Source organism: Citrus sinensis, chromosome 6 (assembly GCF_022201045.2).
Source record: "Citrus sinensis cultivar Valencia sweet orange chromosome 6, DVS_A1.0, whole genome shotgun sequence".
Classification (NCBI taxonomy): Eukaryota; Viridiplantae; Streptophyta; class Magnoliopsida; order Sapindales; family Rutaceae; genus Citrus; species Citrus sinensis.
In genome coordinates this window covers 25,951,968-25,970,465 of record NC_068561.1, presented here as the reverse complement: position 1 = coordinate 25,970,465, position 18,498 = coordinate 25,951,968, and the positions used below count along the sequence as shown (strand labels likewise).

At 37.0% G+C, this 18,498-nt stretch overlaps 3 protein-coding genes across 10 annotated transcripts; 2 read left to right on the top strand and 1 right to left on the bottom strand.

The window, feature by feature from the left end:
- Positions 1-418: 418 nt before the first annotated feature.
- On the top strand, positions 419-2,795 carry LOC102628748 (F-box protein At5g39250). 3 transcript variants are annotated; one of them, XM_052443669.1, is made up of 2 exons: positions 419-703; positions 1,568-2,795. In XM_052443669.1, the coding sequence occupies exon 2, from the start codon at positions 1,669-1,671 to the stop codon at positions 2,395-2,397; it is 729 nt and encodes a 242-aa protein (XP_052299629.1). In that variant the 5' UTR covers positions 419-703; positions 1,568-1,668; the 3' UTR covers positions 2,398-2,795. The 3 variants fall into 3 exon arrangements, with proteins under 3 accessions (XP_052299629.1, XP_006482738.1, XP_006482739.1); XM_006482675.4 differs by having other exon boundaries at positions 420-594; XM_006482676.4 differs by lacking the exon at positions 419-703 and adding an exon at positions 710-855.
- Positions 2,796-3,240: 445 nt separating this feature from the next.
- Positions 3,241-4,360, bottom strand: LOC102617104 (expansin-A23-like). The gene is made up of 2 exons (XM_006482723.3): positions 4,097-4,360; positions 3,241-4,004 (listed from the first exon to the last, which is right to left on the bottom strand). Exons 1-2 carry the CDS (start codon positions 4,254-4,256, stop codon positions 3,385-3,387), a joined length of 780 nt encoding a protein of 259 aa, XP_006482786.1. The 5' UTR covers positions 4,257-4,360; the 3' UTR covers positions 3,241-3,384.
- A 1,091-nt stretch (positions 4,361-5,451) lies between these two features.
- On the top strand, positions 5,452-17,071 carry LOC102628065 (sister chromatid cohesion protein SCC2). Of its 6 annotated transcripts, none has more exons than XM_006482673.4 (28): positions 5,452-5,934; positions 6,462-6,557; positions 7,338-7,482; positions 7,557-7,653; positions 7,777-8,033; positions 8,364-8,471; positions 8,605-8,716; positions 9,226-9,322; positions 9,400-9,586; positions 9,709-10,140; positions 10,212-10,744; positions 10,822-11,032; positions 11,111-11,161; positions 11,268-11,426; positions 11,534-11,701; positions 12,217-12,516; positions 12,602-12,754; positions 13,097-13,266; positions 13,765-13,873; positions 14,132-14,299; positions 14,383-14,487; positions 14,552-14,785; positions 15,062-15,195; positions 15,274-15,567; positions 15,652-16,084; positions 16,165-16,257; positions 16,354-16,479; positions 16,564-17,071. In XM_006482673.4, exons 1-28 carry the CDS (start codon positions 5,651-5,653, stop codon positions 16,774-16,776), a joined length of 5,469 nt encoding a protein of 1,822 aa, XP_006482736.1. In that variant the 5' UTR covers positions 5,452-5,650; the 3' UTR covers positions 16,777-17,071. The 6 variants fall into 6 exon arrangements, with proteins under 6 accessions (XP_006482736.1, XP_006482735.1, XP_015387115.1 ...); XM_006482672.4 differs by having other exon boundaries at positions 6,462-6,571; positions 7,346-7,482; XM_015531629.3 differs by having other exon boundaries at positions 6,462-6,580; positions 7,346-7,482.
- Positions 17,072-18,498: the final 1,427 nt, after the last annotated feature.

The following is an 18,498-nucleotide window of genomic DNA, read 5'->3' as shown; positions in this document are numbered from 1 at the left end:
AATGAATAATGCGACAACATATACTTTACAATTCACAATGATATATCATGAAATGAGCATTTATCAAGTGCTTACGATTAGTTTTAGTATTTAACCTTTAAATATTCAAAAGTAAACATTCCAATTACAAGTGGACATTGGTAAAGAAGTTGTACTTTTAGATTCTAAAAATAGTTGGTGAACCATTTATTTAAATTAAGTGAGGGTTCATAATTTGCAACTACTATTTGAAGAACCATTATTATCATTGCCTGTTAGAATGGTCTGGGCCAATCTAACGATAAAATGGGCTTAGCCAATTTAGGGTCCTGGGCTAGTCCAAGTGGATCTTTGAAATCTTCCGATTTTGGGTTTTTTAGGCTTCTGTGTTTTCAATTCTATTCAATTTCCCTTCCATGAATATTTTTATAGCCACATCCGGAGTTGTTTTTGGTCAATATTTGCTCAGTGTAATTATTGAAATAAAAAAATGTTTAATTATTGAATAAAAAACCTTACGCCATGTACATGACGTATCTCACTTTTTCTGATCTCCTTTCTTCAACCGTAACTGAAATCTAGGGTTTTTCTAATTCAATCGAACTGATACTTTAGGTGAGAAATTCTCTCACTGGATCCTCTTTTCACTTCCTTTCTAATCTATTTCACTTCAATCGCTTCAATTTTCACTCTCTTTGTCTCCAGAGCCTGCGTTCGATCTAGGGTTTGCTTTATCTAGTCCTTTATATATGTGTTGATTTTATCTGTACATTTGACGAAATGCAGCACTGGGTTTACTTGAATGATCAAGATTTCATCTGGGCATTTGAAATTCTAACATTTTGTTGGATAAAAAATTTAGACTTTTGACCTTAGGTAAGAAAAAATTATTGATTTGCTGATGTTTTGATCTGCATGCAAAATGAGTTGCGTATTTTGAAAATAACCGATGTTGTTGTATATATATGATTGTTAAGGATTATTGCTATCTTTTTGTCGAACGGGCCCTCTAGTGTTTTTTTTCTTTTTCTTTTTGGTTTTATGAAGTATAGAAGCTCGATTAGGAGAGATTTGAGTTGTATTTGATTAATATGGTTGCCAAAGATTTGATTTTGGAGTCGGTTGAATTGTCTTTTGCATATGCTAGTATTGGAGCGTGCTTATTATGTTAAGTTTTGTGAGGTAATCAACTTGGCTTTTGATACTATGACCGAAAAAAGAAAACTGGATTCTTGCCCTACATTTGTTATAAATTTTCATCTATATTCATGACTCCCCTGTGTACTGTATGTTTGTAAGTTAGATTCTGTTGGGTTTATTATATTGCAGTTGTGATCATGGAATTGACTTGATCAGATGAAGGCTTTGTTTTGGCTATTACTTTAATTTAGTTGTCTTTTTTGTATTGATAAGAAAAGCGGTTCATAGCCACCTGAAAATTTTGATACTCGTTTGTATGTTTAAATGATTTTGCTGCTGTCTTTCTTGTTGTCTAGGGCATCTCTGTGTTCAATGCTCTAGTTTTGAACCCCATGATTGCAGTTAGTTTACTTTACAATTTGAAAATTTCATATCTTCTCCTTTACAGGGAATTTCTTCTGAATCAGCTGCTTTTGGTGTCTCCAATGCCGTAAGTGGTTGTGGGAACACACTGTTGTTCTGCTTTTGATTATTATTAACCAGCTAGAAATGGCAGACGAAGAGGTTTTGAAGGCAGTTTTCCCTTTTCTGGATGGAAAAGATCTTGCTTCATGTATGGTTGTAAGCAAGCAATGGAGAGACATAGCTCGTGATGATTACTTATGGAAGTGCCTTTGTGCAAGGAGATGGCCTTCGTTTTGCAAGCGACCAAATCCTCCCACGGTAACCTACTACAAGTTATATCAGACCTTTAATAAACGGCAGCATCGTCGAACTCTTCTCCCGCCAAGGCTTTCCTTCGATGATTTGGAATTTTTTATTGACATTTGGAGTGAAGATAAGTTAATCTTCTCAGAAGTGGTTGCTGGCACTGTCCTGCAGAATGGAATGATGGCTGATCTCAGTTGTGACCTCGAGGTTCGCGAGTACAAGATGACCATACCTGTTGAACCCAGGTTTACTGTAACTTGGAGCCAGAATGTTAGCGTTTCGGTGCTCGTGGTACGCAAGGATTCAAACAGAGTTGCTTGCATAATTAATAAATCTAGGTTTGAGTATATAGATCGGACAACCGGTAGGGCCCATGCATTTGAGTATCTAGATTTCTCTCCTGATCACCCTTTCACTTCAGGAATCCGAGGATGGATTTCTCTGCGTTTCGTGGAAGATGGAGATGAAGGTGTTCTTACTGTTTTTGGGATTGAGATGGATTTCTGTGATGTTGCAAACTCCAAGGAAGAGGTTTTGTGGCTATTAGACATGCTTGATTGGAAGTGAAGGGTGAAACTGTTTGCCAAGCTGCGCCAAAAAATGAAAAAGGCTCGAACTAGATTATAAGTTATGTCCATACCAGATTTTTTACCGATTCTGTGTGGGCTGTCTGTGGAGAGTCATTTGAACTCCCTTGCCTTCAGTCTACGACTGGTACAACTGCAAGGGTTTATCAGTTTCATTCATGTTCAAAGTTTGTACATATGTTTTTCATATTAATTACTCCAATAATATCTATTAGAACTTAAGTACGAATATTGGACCCTTGCCAAACAAATAGCGTTAAGCTATTACGTCAAGTGGTGACATGGAGTCAGAGCCAGCTTGATGATCCAAGTCACCTTGTACTCGACTCTGTGTGTTATTGATTAATTGGAATATATAATAAGTTGTGTGTTTGTGCTTGTTGTCGTTGTTGTGATGGCTCTTTTTAGTTTTCATTGCCTAGTGTTAGGAAATTTGTGGGAATTCGTGATGAATGTGGCATGTATATCTGGAGGACCAATTGCAGCTTTGTTTATTTCAAATCCAATTATTGAAGTTCTTAGATGTTTCAAGCGTGTAAAAGTTTTTCACTTTATTACCACTAAAGTGTAAAACCGAAATTTCCAAAAACTGTAGCTTTTAAATTATAATAATTTTGACAAAAAACACTAGAGATATTATAAGTTTTTTATTGTATAATTAAAAGAATTTAATTTTTAAACTACAGCAGTTATTTTCTCCCTACTTTTAATACCAAACAGGGCCTTAGAAAAAAGGTCTAATTACACAAAAATAATCAACAATTAAAACTCAAAATAAAAATTATCAACCACTGAACAACTGATTGAGCACGTTAATTTGTTGTTTATGACCGGCGGGCAAAATTCATTTATTTCTTCCTCAATACAAAAACTTTGAAAAACATTTTACCATTAACGGTTCCCAGGCTAGAAAAGCAACAAAAATCACAAAATGAGACACCCAGTCCAATAAATACGGAATAGAACCCTAGAAATTTCCTCTCCCTTGAAAGGTTTGGCCAAATTGCCAATTTCTAGGGGCAACATTATCAAACTGCAGCGTCTTCCCATCACTTGTAGTCACCTGAAATGACAAACCCTGCCCCAGAAGCACTGTTCCTGTTTGCCAATTCTGGCCCCAGTTCCGAGACATGGGCAGCCAGCCTGTGCTTGATCCCTTGACCTGCACAGCGGTAACATCACCAGCACCCCCAACATTGTACACCAAAACCAGTGTCCAGTTCGGATTCCCTTTAACTTCAAACTTGACACCACCTTGCTTGCTACACAAGATTCTGCGGTATCTCACAGGAATGATCCCCGCTTTTGAAGGAGCTAATTTGACAAACATAGGCATCGAAAGATCAAAGTGTTTCTGGGGAGGATTGCACCAGATGTCCTTTGTCTTTGTGTAGTTTGGTGGGCAGAAATTGGTTGCTGTGATTTTGATTGAGCCGGCACCTTTTAAGCACCATTGAGGATCATTCACACAAATGATTTCGAAACAAGCACCGCAAGTTGAGCCATTGTTGAAGAGTGCTGTGCTTAGAGCTGCTGTCTCAAGGCCATATCCTTGTCTCTTGAGATCACCATAACCACAAGCTCCCTCTGTCATTATATAGTTAATTGTCATAAAAACTTGAATATGTAATATATGTCAGACTATTCTAACAAAAATAATATGATATTGACGCGCTTACGCATGGTTTCTCCTCCAGACATGTCACCATAAAATGTAGCATGAGCATCTTCCCACGCACCATTCATTTTAACTTCATCGTAAGGCAATCTTGAAGCCACGGCCATTGCAAGAGCAGCCATGAAACCGAACCATGCAAAGAAATTCTTAGGACTGTCCATAGCTTGAAAGCTCTATATGATTGATATAATTTTTAGACCAAGTTTAATTAAATTAAGTTTAAGCGAAGGTGAAATTTATGGGCATCATATTTTGATATGAAAGGAAACATTGCCTCTGAAATTAAACTGTTGTTTATGGAGATTTTTAATTTTGGTTACTACAGAAAAGAAATCAGCTGTGGAAGGAACAAAAAATATATATAAAGATTACACCGGTTGTTGCCATTGATATTGTGAGCATTAAGTGCGAAGAGCCAAATGATATACAAAAATTTCTCAGTAGGGAAGGTACGTAATTGATAGAATTTCCTTATAAGTATGCAGCAGCCAGCACAGCATGGTTGAAATATCCAAAATGCATATAAGTTTGCAATTTACTTTTATTTCTTTCTATTTCTAATACAACTCCCTTCAATCACGCAACGCAAGCAGTGATTTGCTAGCAATTACTAGATTCTATCAAAACATATATATATATATATATATATCCATGGACTACTCATCAAATTAAAATAAAGCTATACGTATAAGTACGTATACCACATTCAAGTTACATATCATAATTGTATATATAAAGACACTTTGGAAGTAAATTGACAAACAACGAAAAGAAAATACTTTTTTAATTTCGACAAAAAATTAATGGTTAAAAAAGAAAAATACTAAAATATTTATCCTTTATAATTTCGACAAAGGGAATTGCATGTCCAATTTATTTGGTGATAGAAAATGTTTGCGCTACTTAAAAAAATAATTAATGGGTTGAAACAAATTGTAGAAAGAAAGGTACACATTGACATTGCACTACCCAAAAAGAATGTATTAATTCCAATCGGGGTTATTCCATAAATACATGAAAATACGGGGCGCAATTATTAAAATCATTTCAACACAAAGCCTGTGAGGCAAGCCTAGGCCAAAGCACACGTCACAACCTGCTAAACAAAAGGGGCATTCCCGGGACTACCCAAATTTAAATCAATTTACAAATTGGAAAATATGATTTTAATTCTCCGAAGTTCAACAAGAACCAACAAATTCTAACAATCCCTTCAAATTCAAAATAATTCCCCCCATAAGAAGCGAACATTGGAAACTCACAATGACACAAATAACAAGGGCATTACCGTAACTTCAGAACCGTAGACTTTTATTTTTCTCCCCGCCTATAAAATCCAATCCTCTTTACCATCCCCAAGATTACTTTCCCCGCCATTTGCTTGCTCTCTTTTTTTCTCTCTCTTCTAGGGCTCGGAACTCAACTCAACTCAACTCTGTCAGCCCATAATTTCCCACCAATACCCCACAAATTTCCTCTAATTGCAACAATACCACTACCTATTAATGCTTTTGTTCCACAAATTGCGAACTACTCACCGGTTGTTAATTAATCGATGAGCAGCTTCCCGAGCGCTTCGACTTCTGGCTCTGGCTCGGGCTCGGGCCTAGGCTCGACCGGCCAGTGGGGGATCGGCTTTTCGAACACGATACACTCGGAAGTAGCTCCGTGCTTGCCGTTGCCTTCGCTTCCAGTGTTCTGCGGCGCTACGGATCCGAACCTGCGGTTGTTCGATGAAGCTAGCGCTGGTGTCAGTTATAGGTCGTTGAATCGTACTGAGATTCTCACTCAGTCGAGTCGAATTGCTGATCTACTTCGTGTAACCGATGTTTCGTACTTGTAAGTGTCGGTTTTTCTAATTTCGTACTTTCTCTATGCTTGAATTGGTTTGCTTGAAGGATCATTTCGGTTTGTATAAGTTGCTCGTTCTTTTAGATTCAGTTGCAAGCAATTTGAAATGGACTGGTTTGAAGCCAAAAGATTTTCTAAATGCTTTGATTTTCATTTTAATGTGTTTTATAAGTAGCTGAATTTAAGTAAATTAAACGTTTTTAATTGATTTTTTTAAAATAAAACTTAAACTAATCATTTTGAAATTTTGACACATTCATATTTGAATTCCAAAATAGAAATCAGGAACTGTTTAGGAGAAATATTTTGTCAACAAAAAATTATATTCATTCGAAATTAGAGAAATTAATGATTGTGAGAGTTAGTGTTGTAAATTTCACGAGTGTAGCTCTGTTATATGATGTAATTAAATGATGAATTAGTGGTACCAACAAGTGTAGCTCTGTTATATTGTTGGTTTTCTTTTACATAATCATCAATCTGTTATTGCATTTCTTTTTTTATTGCATTTATAGGAATCTTAGAGATGAGGCAAAGCCAGATCCCTATAGCGATATGGAGCCTTTAGAACTTCACAACCAAGTTCTCCAATATAATGCGGAAGCTTTTGAGTATGTCACTCCTGGTAAACAAAGTATTCTCAGTTGCTCTTTTATTTTTTATTTTTTACTTTTATAAATATCTCCTGCTAGTGCTTGGAATAAATTGTACTAATTGAACTAGACCAGATCTACCTATTTGTTCTGCTGTAGGTTAGTGACAGAACAACTTTGACAAAATTAAATCTTTTTCTTATAATTATGAAAAATGAAAGTTAGAAAGGATTATCGTCTTGATCGAGAAACTTTTAGTTGGCATGTTGAATGCTACTTATGTTAGTGACTGGTATGCTTGTGGATACTTAGGTGTAGTTAAGTCGATACTTAATTGATAAAAGAGGACAGTAGGTTTAAAACAGGGTTGGCATTGAGCTATTAGTTTTTGCATCAGAAATGAAGGCTAGTGACACATTACGGCATGTTGGTATGATGGAGTTGTTCTGTTTTGAATATAGTTTAAATAGCAATTCTATGGGTCTTGAGCGAAATTAAGAGTACTAATGAAAGAATAACGTGCGTCAATTCCATAGAGAGGTTTGCAGAAGTGGTCATTATCGATTTTTTGTTTTCAATGTGAGAGGAAATGCTGTGTTGCTGCGTTATGTACTATACATAGACATACACTCTCTACCATTCTAATATTGTTGCCAAATGCAGCTAGCTGTGTTGTGCCTTCCTCCCAACACCCCCCCCCCCCCCCCCCCCCCCAAAAACAAAGAAAAACACTATTTTTTATATATGCTGTTATTGTACGATTTAATGTTGCTGTAATTGTTTATTGCATTGTTCAAGTCTCTCAGGTCATATTAAGGAGCAAGTTTCTGGCGGTGAATCATTTGAAAGGAAAGACCGTGAGCCAAGTATACTTGGCGCTAGTGGTTTGCAGAGAGATTATATTGGAGCTCAGAATCCCCACCTCGACCGTATCCTTACAAATGTAAGAATGCACTTTGAGTTCCGTAGACATAATTCAATTACTTCTGTAATGCTAATCTAGAAGTTAAATTGCAGGATGTATCCACTTCATCTTCCCGAAAACCCAAAATCAAGAAGAAAGGTGGGGATAACATCTCTTCCTCAGCTCAGCCTGATCCTATTGAGGTTCAAGGTTGGTGTACTTGTGTTTTCCCCCCTTGTCTCATGTTCTTTCTCCTCTTTTTCTTTCCTCCTTTGCCTTTCTTCACACTAAGGTAAAATCATCGTTTTGGTCCCCCCCCCCAACCAAAAACAGATGCTACCATTACGAACTTCTGTGAGATGTTGGAGGATTTTTGTGGCAGAGCTGAAATTCCTACTGATGATCAGAATGACACAGAGTTGTTGTCTTTACCTGTTGCTGATGTCAGGATTGTTGTGAATGAAATAATGTCATTACGTGCAAAGAAACTTCTACATTTAGTCTCAGTAGATATTCTGGTGAGACTATTGCGGGTTCTAGATCATCAAATACATCGAGCAGAAGGTTTATCGGTTGATGAACGTGAGCATGTAAGTAATATGATTATTTTTCTGTTTATTGCTCTTGTGACATGTAGATATTCATGTTTTTACAAGTTAGTTTGGCACTGCCTTGTCTGTTTCTTCTGATGTGAAACATCTATTTTTAAATTGATGAACCGATACTCTTTTTATTTCTGGAAGTTAATTCTACAGTTTTTATGGCACATAATGCATGTCTGAGAATCATTCAGAGCAGTTTATGTTTGTTGCCTTTGCAAGTGTCCTTCTAAATTTCATAATTTTATTTTGTAGAAATTCTGGTTACTTGATAAATTTGATTCTTTATGTTTCTAATCAATTTTGTTAATTATGTTTCAGCTAGATTCAGATAGAGTTTCCATGGTCTTTTGTGCCCTTGAATCGATTCATGCAGCTCTAGCTGTAATGGCTCATGACCACATGCCAAAGCAGCTTTATAAGGAAGAGGTGCATGTTTTATTTATTTTCTTGTTAAATTTATTACTTCTATTTCTGCTAACTCTCATTTCCTTAGTTTTTAGCTTTTATTTCGTGTGATTTGTGTGATCTGTAATGATCGTTTGTAATGTGCTTGAGCCAGATCATTGAAAGGGTTTTGGAGTTCTCGAGGCATCAAATAACAGATGTTATGTCAGCTTATGATCCGTCATATCGTGCTCTGCATAAAACTAGTGAAAGTGCAGCACTTGAGGGTTTGCATTCTGATTTACCCAACCTTGACTTTTCTGCTTACTAAGTTACAATATATCATTTACTTTCATATGCTTTGGCCACTATGATAGCTCGTATTGATTCCTCTATGTATATCTTTTTCATTTTTGTATAAGAGTGATGATACAACCACAAACTCTTGTACAAACTTATCTTGTACAAATTGATGTGGCATTAATTCATTATTTGAATGAAAATATAAAATAATAGAAATAAATCATGTGGTCCAAGAGATATTTAATTCAACCAATTTTATCATGCCACATCAGTTTGTACAAAATAAAATTGTACAAGAGTTTGTGGCTATATCATTACTCTTTGTATAAAAGAAGCTTTGATTTATTTTTATATGTTGTTCTTTTCTTTTATTATGTTTCCTTCTTATGCATTAGCTGTTATCTAATACTGAAGCAACTCTCCCTCACTTTTATCATTCTGCAGTTCTTTGGTTGAAAGTAAACAACTGAGTTGAATGTCTTATACTTTGCAGTTGATGAAGATGAAGAGGTGGATGCTGACTTAGGTTCAGCTAGCAAGAGACGGCGCACAATGAAGAATGTGAAAGTGAAGAGATCTGCATTTAATAGGTTTGCCTATCATATATTAGCTTTTAGGGTGCTAGAAGTCAGGTTTCTTCTTATTGTTGTTGTTTTTGCCTTGACAGGGTTTCTGGTGCTGTGAATTCGATACTTCAGAAGCTCTGTACAATTCTTGGTTTACTCAAGGATTTGTTGTTAATTGAGAGATTATCTGATAGTTGCATTCTGCAGCTGGTGAAGACAAGCTTTACGACATTTTTGGTGGATAATGTCCAGCTCTTGCAATTGAAGGCTATCGGTTTACTAAGCGCGGTAGATATTTTTTAAGTTTTGTTTCTTCGTTTCTGCTAATGGATACATGTCAGTCTTGCTTTCATACATGGTAGAATGCTGTTTGAAGAAATCTCCTAACATTTTTTATCAATGGAATACAGATATTCTATTCATACACCCAGCATCGCACTTATGTGATAGATGAAATACTTCTGCTTCTTTGGAAGCTGCCATCCACGAAAAGAGCATTGAGAACTTATCACCTACCTGATGAAGAACAGAGGCAGATTCAGATGGTCACTGCTTTGCTAATTCAGTTGGTTCATAGTAGCGCAAACCTCCCTGAAGCTTTGAGGAAAGCAACAAGTGGTAGTACCATATTAGAAGTCCAGATTGATTCTAGTTACCCAACTAAATGCCATGAAGCAGCAACAGATACATGCTGTTTGTTCTGGACCCGCGTTCTTCAGCGCTTTACAAGTGTAAAGACTCAGGATGCTTCTGAGCTGAAAGTTATGATGGAGAATCTTGTCATGGATTTACTGACAACTTTGAATTTACCGGAATATCCAGCATCTGCTCCTATTCTGGAGGTAACTTTTGTCAAACTTGTTTTCTTCGTTAGTTTATGTGTTCTACTATGCTTAGGGATTTCTACATGCAGGTTCTCTGTGTCTTACTTCTACAGAATGCTGGGCCAAAATCTAAAGACGTCTCAGCACGTTCAATGGCCATTGACCTTCTTGGTACAATTGCTGCCAGGTTGAAGCAGGAAGCTGTCCTCTGCGGCCGGGAGAGATTCTGGATGTTACAAGAACTGGTCAGAGAGGATAGTTCTGATCAGAGTTACCCTAAAGATCTATGTTGTGTTTGCTTAGATGGAAGAGTTGAGAAAAGGATGTTTATGTGTCAAGGTTGTCAAAGATTGTTCCATGCTGATTGTTTGGGTGTAAGGGAACATGAAGTGCCAAATCGTGGCTGGAATTGTCAGCTTTGTCTCTGCAGGAACCAACTTCTTGTACTACAATCATACTGCAAGTCACATTGCAAGGGTGACATTAATAAGAGCCACAGTCGGTCAGAAAGCAATCCCGAAACTTCTGATACAATTACAAAACTTGAAATTGTTCAACAGATGCTCTTGAATTACCTTCAAGATGCTGTTTCTGCGGACGAAATGAATCTCTTTGTGCGATGGTTTGTACTGAAAAAAACTTCTTTCCTGACTTGTTTTATACTTTTATTGCTTCTAATGGAAGATCATTCATCTGCAGGTTTTATGTGTGCCTATGGTACAAGGATGATCCGGAAGCTCAACAAAAGTCCATGTACTACCTTGCTAGACTGAAATCAAAAGAAATAGTGCGTGAATCTGGGACTATTTCATTGTCTTTGACTAGAGACACAGTTAAAAAGATCACTCTAGCACTGGGACAAAATAATTCTTTCTCTAGAGGGTTTGATAAGATCCTTCATCTGCTTCTGGTGAGCATTTTTTTTTCACTTTGTTTCCCAACATACTAGGTAACATAATCTTTAGTCTTACCACCTGATTTATTGCAGGTTAGTTTAAGGGAGAACTCTCCTATAATCAGGGCTAAGGCTTTACGAGCGGTAAGTGGAAAATATCTTTTTAAGCTGTTAAGCATTTTGAGAAAGAAAATGATCATTGTTGTGGTGGTGCTGATGGCATCTATTTTCTTTTATATGATGGAAGCAGGTTAGTATAATCGTCGAAGTTGATCCTGAGGTGTTGTGTGACAAACGTGTACAGTTGGCTGTTGAAGGAAGGTTTTGTGACTCAGCAATATCTGTAAGAGAAGCAGCATTGGAGCTCGTTGGCCGGCATATTGCTTCACATCCTGATGTTGGTTTGCAGGTATGCCTAATCAATCTACACATTCTTTGTATTTGGTGGCGACACTGATGTCTGAATTAAAGACAACTGCATTTGTTCTCACCCAAAACTATCCGGTTATGTGCCAGTATTTTGTGAAAGTAGCAGAGAGGATAAAAGATACGGGAGTAAGTGTGCGGAAAAGGGCAATCAAAATCATCCGAGATATGTGCACTTCAAACACTAACTTCACTGAATTTACAACCGCTTGCATCGAGATCATATCTCGTGTTAATGATGATGAATCCAGTATACAGGTAACCTGAATCACTAATTTTATTTCAACTTTATAATTTATGCTTTGCTTCCTATTGGGGATTCACTTATAGTTCTGTAGTGGTTCTTGTGAGAGACGAGAGAGACAGAGAGAGAGAGAGAGAGAAGCACTAATCTTTTATCTATTACAGTTTACAACTTGATAAATTCAGCTGATCCACACTTTTAGCAAGTTCTGCTTTCTATTGAGGGATTTTGTGACTTGAGTTGGAATAAGCTGATGAATGACTTTTATATTATTTTATAGATACATGGTTTTAACTTAGTTTTGAGGCTTCATTTGATCACTGCAAAACTTTCATGAATTTTTTTTTTTGGTGGGAATCATATAGGATTGGGAAGGTCCATGGATTTGTTAAATCTGCTCACAACTAGTTAGACTGTAAATTGGTAGATATTTGGCATATTGCTTACTAAACATAGCCTTCATATCTTGTATGGACATGTACCATTTCCTCATACTTGGTCCTAGTATTTATTTTTCTTTTATCTGCAGGATCTTGTCTGCAAGACCTTTTATGAGTTCTGGTTTGAGGAACCTTCTGGATTGCAGACTCAATATTTTGGAGATGGTAGTTCTGTTCCGTTGGAGGTGGCTAAGAAGACTGAGCAGATTGTTGAAATGTTAAGGGGGTTGCCAAATCATCAGCTTCTGGTCACTGTCATTAAGCGCAACTTAGCTCTTGATTTTTTCCCTCAGTCAGCTAAAGCTGCTGGGATCAACCCTATGTCACTTGCATCAGTACGTCGACGTTGTGAACTAATGTGCAAGTGCTTATTGGAAAGGATATTGCAGGTAATTTTTTAGCTTGTAAAGTCATTAGATTTTGGGGGCTTTGTTCAGTTTCAAAAGACATGTTGAAAAACTTGTATTTGTTCAGGTAGAGGAGATGAATAATGAGGGAATGGAGATGCGTACCCTTCCCTATGTGCTGGTCTTGCATGCATTTTGTGTGGTGGATCCAACACTTTGTGCACCTGTTTCAGACCCTTCCCAGTTTGTCATCACTCTGCAGCCATATCTCAAGAGTCAGGTTGTTTGAATTTCATTTTAATTTTTATTTGGCATATCATTCTGACAAAATGTAATATGACTTGATTAAAGTGATTGCACTTCTTATGTTAAAGGGTTCCTCTTTAAAATTACTTCGCAGCTGGTGTTTTGGAAATAAATGTTCTAGCTTCCATCTCGCAAGTCCAACGATATTTGTCTTTTCAGAGCATGTCCGAAGTTATATATTGATGCAATAGAACTTGAAAACTTAAATTCTTTCTTTCAAGATTTAGATCCTTGAGATTGCCTTCATAAGCAACTCTATTTGCAAATTGCCAACTGTTGCCTGTCCCTGATCCACTCCTTTTTATCTGGTGTTTAGGTTGATAATCGAGTGGTTGCAAAATTTCTAGAGAGTGTAATTTTTATAATTGATGCTGTGCTGCCCTTGGTTCGAAAGCTACCTTCGAGTGTCATTGAAGAACTGGAACAAGACTTGAAGCACATGATTGTTCGGCATTCTTTTTTGACAGTGGTCCATGCTTGCATCAAGTAGGTTCAGTACTTTTTTTCAAATAATTGGTTTCTTTGACTGTTCTCATCATCCAGTGGGGGTTTGAACTGATTTAATTGAATGCAAGAAACAATTATTCGGTTCTATGTCAATAACTGTAACTCTTTTTTTTTAATTTGAAGGAATTGCTTAATTTCAGTATGGTTCTGAGTTACAGCTATCTAGCTGCTGCTGGTGGAAAGGTTGAAAAAGATTTTGTTTACCAGATTGTTGCATCTTGATCTATTCAACTGATGCTATAGAGGGTTTTCAAGTCCTTACGATGTCAACATTTTTTTCTTTGTGCAACTTGTTCTGTCTGCAAGATCTCCCTTTTATTTTATTTTATTTTATTTTATGAAATGGGTGGGAGAGCACAGCAGGCATTTGTTTGTATAGGTTGACAGATTTTTCCTTTCACATGCACGCATATTGTCATGCTTCCATCTGTCAGAAAGTAATTGTTTACAACTTCAATTATTGTTTTCTTATAACAGGTGTCTGTGCTCTGTGAGTAAAATATCAGGAAAAGGGTTAAGCACAGTTGAGCATCTTATTTTGGTTTTCTTCAAGTATTTGGATAGCCACAATCCTGATAGCAAGCAGGTTGGTTTGCTAATATCAAGTTTTGATTTATTTGTCCCATAATTTGTTTTGCTTGAGTTCATTATTCTATGGCTGGCGTCTTAGACATTTATATATTTGTTGCTTCCACTGTCTGAAAATTCTGTGATTAGATTCGCATATTTTTGTATTTCATTGTACAAACTTGTTTTTGCATTTTATTCTTTTGCTTTCTACACTTATTCAGTACAAAGATTTTATTTTGAATTGAATGTAATTTCTCCTTTTTTCTTCTACTAGTTTCAGCAAGTGGGGCGGTCTCTTTTCTGTCTTGGATTGCTTATCCGTTATGGGAGTTCTCTGCTGACTACCTCATATGAGAAAAATATTGATATTGTCAGCAATCTCAATCTTTTCAAAAGGTATCTTCGTATGGAGGATTTTAGTGTAAAGGTTAGATCTTTGCAGGTATGCTCTTTTCTGCTCTACTTGGTTCATCTGAATCTTGTTTCAACTTTTAGGCAGCTCATTTATCTTTTGGATCTTTGTAGGCCTTAGGCTTTGTTTTGATTGCTAGACCAGAGCATATGTTGGAAAAGGACATTGGCAAGATATTAGAGGCAACATTGGCTGACTCTTCTCATATCCGACTTAAGGTAAAAATATCACTTGATATATCCTTCTCCTATATTAATTTTACTAAATCATTCTGTTGACCAGATGCAAGCTTTGCAAAATCTGTATGAATATCTTCTTGATGCGGAAAATCAAATGGAAACAGATAAAGGCAGTAGTAATGAGGTTGAATACACTGTAGAAGATGGCCACAGTGTACCTGTTGCTGCCGGTGCAGGGGATACAAACATATGTGGAGGTACAATTCAGTTGTATTGGGATAAGATTTTGGGAAGATGCTTGGACGCTAATGAGGAAGTTCGCCAGACTGCCCTTAAGGTGAGAATCTAGCTTCGTTCTCTTTTCTGTCTATTCTATGATAGGAGCTGGCCTTATGCTGGCCAGGAATTTCTACATTATGACTAGTTGAATTAGAAGTTGAATGGAGGATAAAGGACCTTTTTGTGTAAAGCAATTGAGTATGACCGATAAAATCATTAAGTATTTTATTAACCTAAAGCTAATTAGGAGCTCAAAATAAAAACCAAGGAAAATAGAAGCCTTATATCAGATTAATTTTGTTATCGGACTGTTGACTGTTTGCTGTTAATGCAGATAGTGGAAGTAGTGCTACGTCAAGGTCTTGTTCATCCTATTACTTGTGTTCCATACCTAATAGCGCTTGAGACAGATCCTCAGGAAGTGAACTCAAAGTTGGCTCATCATTTACTGATGAATATGAATGAAAAGTACGTGCCTTTAAACACTTGTAGTATTTCTGTGTCCCTATCAATTGCTTTTGCCAGCTGACAGAAGCCTTATTTCAGGTACCCTGCTTTCTTTGAAAGCCGCCTGGGAGATGGCCTTCAGATGTCATTTGTTTTTATACAATCCATCGGTGGTGGTTCTTCTGAATGTCGAAACCAGAAATTCCAATCCAAGGCTGCAGGAACTATGAAGGGGAAATCTGATGGAAGCTCTTTAACTCAAGCAAGGCTTGGGGTTTCACAAATTTATAAGCTTATTCGTGGGAACCGAAATTCGAGGAACAAATTTATGTCATCCATTGTCCGGAAGTTTGATAACCCAAGCTGTAGTGATTTAGTGATTCCTTTTTTGATGTGAGTTATTTGATGCCAGTTATAAATTTCTTCGTTCAATCATTTGAGAAAAAATTAGTACAATTTTTTTTCCTCTTTCTACAGGTACTGTACTGAAGTCCTTGCCTTACTTCCATTTTCCTCACCTGATGAACCCCTTTATTTGATTTATACCATAAATCGAATTATACAAGTTAGAGCTGGAGCACTCGAGGCAAATATGAAAGCGATGAGTACCCATTTGTTACAAAGAGATGCTCAGAAGACCACCTATGAGAATGGAATGGTTGATCAGGAATCAGCTGAGCCTGTTTTCAATCACATGACTTCAATGGATTTAAATGGGACAATTAAGGAGGAGCCTTCTGCTCAGCCTATTTTCTATCATATGTCATCAATCGACTTGAATGGAACAGTGCAACCGGAACCCAATGATCAACCACTCTTACATCGAATCCCTCCATTGGAGGCAAAGGTGCATGTCATGAGTTCGGGTGAACCACGTGACATCCCCAAAGATGATCTTCAGAAAGTTCAGGTGGCGCATTTAACCAAATTATTTGAAAAAAAATACAAATAATAAAAAAGCTTAAAGCTTATTCTGCGGTGTTTATACAGGTTGACTGTATTTCAGCTACTGCACTGCAACTTCTTCTGAAGCTGAAGAGGTACCTAAAGATTGTGTATGGTTTAAATGATGCTCGGTGCCAGGTAAATTATAGAGATTGGTGCTGCAATAAAACATAAGAGGCTTAGTTTTTTCATTGTGCTACTGAATTATCCGTTTGATATATTTCTTCTAAACAGGCATATTCTCCAAGTGAACCCCAAAAACCAGGAGAACCTCTTACCAAGCAGAACATCCCCTTTGACATCAGTGATACACGTGTTGCGTTGCCATCCACTTATGAAGACCTCATGCAGAAATATCAGGTACTGTGTTTAGGGAAGAAGCCTCTTACAGCTAAATGCTGATCTTTATGAATGTTGTTTCTTACTGGTTTTGTTACTCTCCAGGAATTTAAGAATGCATTGAAGGAAGATACAGTCGACTATGCAGTATACACAGCCAACATCAAAAGGAAGCGCCCTGCACCGAGAAAGGGGGTGAGATATGGACGAATTATTGGCGGGGATGATGATGAGGACTATAGTGATGAAGAATGGGGAGGTGGAGCTCGGAAGCTGAGTAATAGCGGCAGGAAAAGTTATAGTAGTAGAAGGAGGTAGGCAGTTATTGTAGTTCCAAGTACATAACCAACCAGTAGGCTAACATGTACATTATAGGAATCATCAATACAGGATAGGATGATGACAGGGAATAGAATAGAAACCTTGAAACAGAACCAAGTAAAGCACAGGTAGGATGGAAGTGCTTTCTTGATCCGGAAAACTTTGTAATTTGCTAGGCACTGGATTTAATTACTGCACATTCTTTCTTTTGATGAAATCCAATCTTATCATTTTTTTGGTGGAAATGTAATCCCTCTTTTGCCTATGAAATTACATATTTTGCCCTTTGTAAGATTGGGGATTTGCACAATGATATTTTGTCGCATCACAAAGCATATTGAATGTACATGGGGATCCAGCAATGTTACAATAGTTGTACCATGCCACAATTTTTGTCTGAATTTGGCAAAATTCCGATCATGAATAAGAAAATGGCCTCTCCCCGTGCGGGCAACCGACAGCCGGATTGTTATGCTATTGGAACGAGTGATTCCGCCGTTGAGTTATTGGTGGGCGGGATTCAAATTGAAAGTGAGGAGTCCAAACCAAATGGGTTTTTGATGATTTGATACTTGGGTACGGTAGCAAGTGCTTATCGAAGTAATGTTCATTTTTTTCTTTTTTTGAAACTTAATGATTTGATTCTGTGGTTTTATACTTCAGTTGATTTAATGAATTTGTATAATATTTTAATTATATTTTTTGGTTTAATTTTAATGGGAATCTATAGATTTAATCACTTTCCATCTTTTAATTTTAAAAAAGACCGTACTTACAACATATATATATATATATATATTTTGGGTAATGTTAACCAATTACACATGTAAACTCTGAAACACCTATTTTCCTCAACCAAATTGGCGGCGAACGAAACCAACAGTGGCTACAAAATTCTAAAACTTTAAAACACTAAACTTTGCCGTTAATCAGTGGTGGTTGTTGTGCTTGACATGGGATTGGTGCCTGTTGGCCATGATTCATACATCTCCGTGATGGCAGCAAGGCTTTTACCTGCAATTTCAAGTCCAGACAATGGCAGCAAGATCAAAATGCTTGCCCTTGTGAAAGTGACAGCGGCCTGCGAACATAGGTGGCAAAGAAATAGCGGCATTGGCAGCTAGCGACTATAAATCTTACCGAAGGCGGATTTTTTATCATTCTCTTTATTATATTTAAAGGCTATTTTTATGGTGTGTTGATTGGAGTTTTTTTGATAATGGTAGATTATTGGGTCCGTAATGGGACTGCAAATTAGCAGTTGTAAAACCAAGAATAATTGTATAAAATCATGGCAATTGCCTTTGATATTTTTATTCCATAATTTTGCTGCCATTCATTCCCTAAAATTGGATTAATAACCACCGTGTAAGCGTTTGATAAATTACCTCTCATAATTTTGCCGCCGTTCCCTAGAACCGGATTAATAACCACTCTTTAGTTTAGCTTATTCCTATTCTTATTGCCACAGTGTTGTTACCAAGGCCCACGGTTTAATTTCTTTATCCACAGCCATAGTCTGGTTGCCTAGCTCCATTTTTTTTTTTGTTTCCAAATTTATTACCTTCCATTAACAGCATTAATGTCCAGGTGTCAGCTATTAAGCGTTGGATCACTTCCATTTGAAATCAATGGTATACTAGCAAACAGACAAAAACTGCGGTACCTTTACCACAGTCGGAACACGGACGCGGCCTGTAAATGGCTCATGAACTGTGG